Source organism: Trachurus japonicus, unplaced genomic scaffold (genome assembly GCF_045865225.1).
Source record: "Trachurus japonicus isolate A0001 unplaced genomic scaffold, Traja_1.0 AP030872.1".
NCBI classification, from domain to species: Eukaryota; Metazoa; Chordata; class Actinopteri; order Carangiformes; family Carangidae; genus Trachurus; species Trachurus japonicus.
Genome location: NW_028221005.1, coordinates 1 through 7,566, shown reverse-complemented (window position 1 = coordinate 7,566; position 7,566 = coordinate 1). Strand labels below are relative to the sequence as shown.

At 43.6% G+C, this 7,566-nt stretch overlaps 1 protein-coding gene across 1 annotated transcript; it reads right to left on the bottom strand.

Annotated features, from left to right (window-relative positions):
- Positions 1-1,051: 1,051 nt before the first annotated feature.
- Positions 1,052-5,973, bottom strand: LOC146959933 (uncharacterized; the record flags this gene model as incomplete). Its single annotated transcript, XM_085772773.1, has 13 exons — positions 1,052-1,285; positions 1,646-1,879; positions 2,333-2,482; positions 2,611-2,778; positions 2,910-3,203; positions 3,285-3,439; positions 3,529-3,706; positions 4,012-4,143; positions 4,476-4,544; positions 4,804-4,878; positions 5,045-5,212; positions 5,543-5,599; positions 5,697-5,973. Coding segments are annotated over 13 exons (2,191 nt in total), but the record flags the coding sequence as incomplete, so codon positions are not given.
- Between the last annotated feature and the right edge of the window lie 1,593 nt (positions 5,974-7,566).

The following is a 7,566-nucleotide window of genomic DNA, read 5'->3' as shown; positions in this document are numbered from 1 at the left end:
AGCAAGGGATTATAATAATGCCCCCAACTAATATATGTACATATAGTTTAGGATGTTGTGCATCCCTGGGAACAATCACTTTGAATCTTAAATCAACTGTTTCAGAAATATAGCTTCAGAAAAAAAAAAAAAATTCTGGCACAACTTGCCCCCGGTGCGGGGTAAGTTGTGCCATTAGAGAGAATACACTGGGGTAAATTGTGCCATTGATAATTGAAGTAAAACAGATCATTTAATGATAATGCTATATAAAAGCAAGACATTCAATACAAAATTAAAGCCAGAAGCAGCGATGATCGGGCCCTCGCTTGTCCCATGCTGTCGCGGGGGCCTGAGGCACGCTGGGGGCTGTGGCGCAAAGAAACACAACGTTTTGTTCATCCACCAGGCTACGAGCACAACCAGACTGGGCAGGTGTGTTCAGGGGCGGTCCCTCATCACACATGTTAAGTTTCAAGCAAATCCGTGCCACTGCCATGTTTCTCCTATACACAGACAGCACTGCCACTGGCACAACTTAACCCAGGCCCTTTGGCACAAATTACCCCAAGCCCAGCATTTTGAGAAAAAAGGATTCCCCAGCTGTTTTGGGCTGGCATCATGCTAACTGTATAGACTCATGGTGTAGCTTAATAAAGCACTAAAACATGTATGGACTGTTTTCAAAGTTATCTATAATTGTTCAAACACGGCAATCAAAAAACCTTGATCATAGAAATTTTACTTTAGAGGGAAAAAACTAGTTTTTTGAACATAAATGTGCTTTCCTCTCAAGCCATGTGTCTCCCTTCTTGATAGGATGAGTGAAATGGATGCCCCTTCAAAAATATGTGGTCACATGACCAACTTCTTCTATGGTTTTCTAGATAACAGGGGTGGAACTACTTGCCCCATGGCACAAATTACCCCACTCTCCCCTAATCATCTCCATTTACATAATTAGAAATAGATATTTTTCCTCCATCAATGTGCATGTGCAGATGTGAAAATAAAAATGTCCAATCAGCACTACTGTTATAAGATCTATAATACATGTTTCAGAGTGACATGCCTCAGTCTGTTGCGTCTCCATCCTGTCATCCAGCTGTTCTCTGAGCTGCTGCTTCTCCTGTCTCAGTCCCTCCAGTGTCTCCTGCAGCTGATCTCTCTCCTCGCTCAGAGACGTCACTCTGCTCAGCAGCTTCTCCATCTCCTCTGTGGAGCTCTGAGTGCTGTTCTCCCTCTCGAGCAGCAGGTTGTCCCTCTCTGCTCGAGCTCTCTCAAGCTGTTCACTCAGAGTCTTTGTCTGTTCGAATGAAACATACACACATAAAAACCCCAGCAGTGAAAGATTTGTTTTAAAAATGTATTTCCTAAGGAAACACTGGATGCTTCTAGTGTGATGGCTACAGAACATCTTTGCTGCCATATTGCAGCCCATAGGTGATAACAAACACTGTGTCTGCATCAGAGGCAGGTCTTATGCTGCTGTGGTGGAGATTTGGTCTCACTTATTTGTAGTTACTGTGCCTTGTCATTGTGTGATGTGTTGCTTTTGAAAGAGATATCTTCCCTCCATCAATGTGCATGTGCAGATGTGGAAATAAAAATGTCCTATCACCACTACTGTTACAGGATCTATAATACATGTTTCAGAGTGACATGCCTCAGTCTGTAGTGTCTCCACCCTGTCGTCCAGCTGTTCTCTGAGCTGCTGCTTCTCCTGTCTCAGTCCCTCCAGTGTCTCCTGCAGCTGATCTCTCTCCTCGCTCAGAGACGTCACTCTGCTCAGCAGCTTCTCCATCTCCTCTGTGGAGCTCTGAGTGCTGTTCTCCCTCTCCGACAGCAGGTTGTCTCTCTCTGCTTGCACACGCTCCAACTCCTCAGCCACACTCTCAATCTGTATAATTGTATTTAAAAAAAATAAAAATAAAAACCAACATCAGTGTGACTGTCGCAGCTCGTCTGTGAATTATGAAATGGGAAGTTCTGTGGCTCCCATTTCAAGTGTAAGGGTTAAATCAGTGATGGTTAGATCCATTATAGACATACAAACAAAATGTGAGGCTCCTGGATTATGATACAGTTCTACAGGTCAGACTATAATACCCTTCAACCTCAAGCTCAATTTCTATTGAAGCTGTTTAGAGATACAAAACTGTAGCAGTCTCAAAATGATTCATCATTAGAATTGTGCAGAACACACAGCAACATTTTCATGTTTACGTGAGATTGAACCAGAATCCTAAAGTAAATTTTGTTGTGTTTGTTGAGCAGTGCATATAACAGAATTTAAACTCCAAAGATTACAAAGTCAAAAGCTTCCTGTCCTGACACTTTAAGAAACTGTCACCTGTGTTTGTTTGGCCTCCAGCTGTGCACTCATCTCATTCAGACTCCCATCCTGTGTGGATGTTTGTGCAGTTTCCAACTCTCTGATCAGCTCCTTCTGCTCTCGGTTCTTTTCCAGGGCTGTCCTCAGCTCGTCCTGGTTCTCAATCATCTGTTTGATGAAGAATATGCTCTTTTACGATACGCAGAGAGAAACACAAAACACAAAATCCAGGCACATCTGATGGAGGTGAATAAATGTTAACATTTTAACTGTAAAGCTGTCTCATGCTAACTGACCATCTCCACGTTTTCCTGCAGGTCTGTTTTGAGCTGGTCTCTCTCAGCAGTTAGGGAAGCCACGGTGGAGAGCAGCTTCTCCGTCTCCTCTGACGAGTTCTGAGCTCCAGACAGGAAAGTGTCTTTCTCAGCCTGCAGCGCCTGCAGCTCTTCATCCAGCTGGCTCAGCTAGAAACATCCAAGAGGTTGGACAATTTATCGAATTTGAATCGTGATTTTGGATTTTGATCTCACAACTACGGAGCCCCTTAGGCGACATGATGGGTGAAAAAAAAAAGGATGAAGTTTCTCGAGATTACCTTCAAGCCTATCTCTTCATTGATAGCCATCAGCTGACTCTTCTCAGAATCAGAGCGCTCCAGGTCTGAGTGCAGTGAATCCAGCTGCTGTGTCACATCGGCACACTGCTGCCTCAGCTCCTCCTCCCTCTGAGCAGCAGCACTCAGATCAGCTTGGATTTTCAAGATCTCATCCTGAGACGTCTGCAGGGAGCTTCTGAGCTGCTGAGCGTCCTCCTGACCCTGAGTCTGGGCCGACAACAGGCCGTCCCTCTCGGCCTCAAGAGTGCACAGCTCCTCGGTCATCTCACAAATCTGAGGTAGCACACAATCAAGTCACAGGGTTACTGTTACTATCATCTGACACCACCCAGTACGGACGTCTGAAGGACTTACCTGCTTCATCTGGTTGTCCACCTTATTAGGAAGTTCTTGAAGTGAGGGCAGCTCGTCCAGCTGTGCTCTGAGAGCTGCTTCAACTTCCCGACACGCCGCCAGCTCTTTACTCAGATTGGACACTGTCCTCTCGAGTTCCACGCTGTCGATCAAATCTGGAGACAGAGAACATCTTACAACTCACATCCACGTGTACGACAGACAGTGGGCTACACTGTACAAACACTGCAGCTTCGACACCTACTTTTTGGGACTTTGCCATCGAGCAGAGTGGTGAGCTTGGAGTTCTCATCGAACACGACATTCAGCTCTTTCTGGAGGTCGTTCTGCATCTGTCTGTAGCGCGACTTCTCCGTCTCCAGCTGGAAACGCAGGCTGTTCACCTCAGCCTCCATCTTGCCGTGGTTGGAAGTCAATGTGACCTGGAGAAAGGACAATGAACTCTATATTATACACACACACACATACCACAACCATTTCACCTGAGGCTGCTGTGAAAACTGTCGATCACACAGGTTCACTTTGTATGTCCTGTCACGAACTATGCACGTCCCACTCTATTTAAACAAATGACACTGTTTTCTACACAATAGACACTCAAGAACTAAAGTTCTGCTCTTTTCCTGAACGCACCAAAACACTCCATTTGCCTTTGGCCTGCCCTGCAGTGTCAGTGATCTCCACATCAGCTAGATTTTAAAGGTTTCAAAGTGTTAACTGGACTAACGTTCGTCTCCTCCAGAAAGATGTTTCGACTGCGAAGGAAAGCCCACTCCTTCTTTGTATCCCTGCTGACGCCCTCTGCATCATCCAGAGAGCGACGGAGCTTGGTCACCTCCTCTGCCAGGTCCTGGTTGCTCTGTGGGAAGACGACATGACAGAATTAGACTGCATAACGTCAGAGGTCACCTGCTTTTCTAAAACTGAACTGACAGTCATGTCAGTAAAACAAATTTAAAGCTATGTCTGAGTAATGTAATATTATTTCACAGATTTCAAGATATTTGTGAAGATGATCAGAAACACTTTGGTAAAGAAAAGTCACTAAATCCTCCAGGACATTTATCATAATCTCCGGGGTTATAGTAGCTCTCTGCTAAAACATTCTGTCCTAGATGACTTTATGTTGCATGTCTGATATTTACAGGTGAAAAGAAAACCATAAACACACACGCCCACACAGACACGTACCATACTCTGTAGGCCCTCTTCAAATTCATGTTTCCTCTTCAGCTCCTCAGACAGAGATTTTACTTTGTTCTAGAAAAAAATGAAACATACAAATCAAAATATTGGACACATTTTCCACAATTGAAGGTCCAGCATGTAAATAATCTCAAAACTCAAACATTTTTGATTTCAGAATTTACAATTTGTCCATTTTGTCTAACAAATATGGAAAAAGCAGGGTGAAACAATGTGACACAATAATGGATAAAGGCTTTAAAGACAGTGTGTGTACTGTTAATGACAAATTCCTTCAACAAAATGATGTAATGAACCAGAGCAGTGAATTCACCTGAAGCTCCTCGCAAAGGAGTTCACAGGATTCCTTTGCATTCTTCAAGCTGGAGATTTCATTGTGCAACTGGCTCTGCAAGTTTGTATAGACAAAATTAACACAATGTAAATAAATATGATAATTTAAAAAAAAAACCTGTAATGAAAAACATATTTAGTAATGTAGAAATAAACAAAGGGAACAAACAGGATATCAATCCCTCACTGCAAGTGGGGTCTGAATGAAAGGAAAGCTTTACTTTCTCCTCCGTCCAGCAATCCTCCTCCAGGGATTTGAACTCATCCAGCTCTCTCTTCTCCTTCAGCTCCCGTGACAGAGCAGTTTTCTCTTTCTCCAGAATCTCCGTCTGCTCTATGAACATGCCCATCTCCTCCTTCAGATAGTCTCGCTCGGCAACCAACATGTCCTGGAAACATTTCAGCAGAAAACATTTACAGTTCAAATGGTCTTTTATATCATGGCCGCGTGAATATATTCATTTATTGGTGGTAACCCTCTTCTTTTATGTGATTTAAAATGTAAAATCACTGGTTAATGCCAAAGTCAACTTCAGAACTTAATAAGTGGACAAACAGATGAAGAAACTGAGTGTTTCTAAATTATGGTTTACTAACGACCTTTTCCAGGAAACAAATTCAAATCTCAACAGGATTTTTCTCCTCTAATATGCAAATCAGGCTGAAAGAGATGGTGATGAAGAGAGATGTTTGAGAGATGAGGTGGTCACAGCAGTTACCTTCTCTGAAGCTAGAGTTTCACACAGTTGGATGGTTTCTGCAAAGTCTCTTCTCGTCTAAAAACAAAGGTCGACATATTAGCAATGGCAGGAGCAAAAGGAGCTAATTTGGCTGTGTGGAGTTGTAGAGCAGGTATATTTAAACTCATTGCACCTGTAAACCTTCAGTCAGAGCATGGTTCTGGTCTTCCAGCTGTTTCTCCAGGTCGGTCACTCTCAACTGCAACATCCCTGTGGTTTCCGTGGCCTCGGTCCTCTGCTGGACCTCCGTTTGTAGCTGCAGCTCCAGCTCGGCCACTTTGCTGTTCAACATTTCCACTGCTGTTATGGCCTCCTCTTTCTGTTGACTCTCCTTTTCCAGCTTCAGCTCCAGGTCGGACAGCTTCTCTGAAAACCCACGTGTCTGATCTGGGCACCCGCAGACTTTAGGGCTGGTAAAGAGATAAAACACAGGGATGACTGAACTGTGAACTACCTACAAATACTCACAGACCAGGACTCATGGCATTGCAGTGTAAAGCCACATGGTGAAAACTGTTTTTTCAGTTTCAATTAGGGGTGTGACAATACACTGTTCTCACGAGACGAGATATAGGACTGGACCAACAGACTTTTATTTAACCGAGTTGCACTTGCATTTTGAAATGTTTTATTATAACTCTTTACATGCATGATGTAAGCATGAGCTTTAAAGGGATAGTTCAACATTTTGGCAAATTGGCCCATTGCCATAATCGCTATAGTCATAGCAGTAGGTTCATTACCTTTAATTGTAGGTGTAAGCTATTTTCAGTACGGCGGAGCGCAGCAGCTGGCTGCTCAGAGCTACGCTATGGAGGCTAACGGAATTTCTTGGTTTCCCTCATTAAACTCATCAAATACAAAATCCCAAAACTCCACAGCGCTTTTGTAGACAAGTTGTGAGCTGCACAACCACCACGCTATAAGATAATGACGGAACGATACGAAACGGAGCCGTTTTCGAGGTAAATACATACAAAACCGCCGATGCGCGTTGCGTTCAGGGACAGTTTTTCAGCAAGCAGTCTCCGTATTTACCCTGTATTTACCTCGAAAACGGCTCCGTTTCGTATCGTTCCGTCATTATCTCATAGCGTGGTGGTTGTGCAGGTCACAACTTGTCTACAAAAGCGCTGTGGAGTTTTGGGATGTTGAATTTGATGAGTTTAATGAGGGAAACCAAGAAATTCCGTTAGCCTCCATAGCGTAGCTCTGAGCAGCCAGCTGCTGCGCTCCGCCGTACTGAAAATAGCTTACACCTACAATTAAAGGTAACGAACCTACTGCTATCACTATAGCGATTATGGCAATGGGCCAATTTGCCAAAATGTTGAACTATCCCTTTAAATGAATTTCTTCTTCCACAAATTGAAACTAAAACTAAAACTTATAAAAGTTAAAATAAATCAAATAAAATTAAATATTTATTTCTTTTTTTCAACTGCAAACAATATTATGTGCAGTGTTTCCTCTAGGATTTTTTTTTACAGTGGCAGCGACCCCCCCCCCCCCAGTGCAATTTCACTACTCGGATCCCCCCCCCCATCCCCTCTCCCTCTCTCCCTCCCTCCCACGTCGGACGGTTAGCGCATGTTTATGCCCGTGTGTGTGTGCGCCAGAGAGAGAGCGAGAGAGAGCGAGAGAGAGCGAGAGTCGCGGCCGCCACAGAGTTGTTAATTAGCGCTGGATGCGCTGGTTGATAAGTTTCGTTTTTACTGAGGAGGAATGAAGAACTCAGCTGTCACTGAAAAGCACCTAAACCAAGTCGAGTAGAATTATAACCGTGTAGTGGAAAGGGGTGCAAAGTAATGGTAACTGGTAGTGCAAACCCTGCTTTACATTTTTTAACATTAAAAAAAAAAAGAAAAAAAAAATCTTGCGAGACAGATTTTTAACGCGACGAGAAATATAGTCGAGTTTAATCGCGCGAGATCTCGTGGGACGAAATCTCGTCTCACCCCTAGTTTCAATTTATGACAGTTTGGGCCAGTCAGTCATTTGAC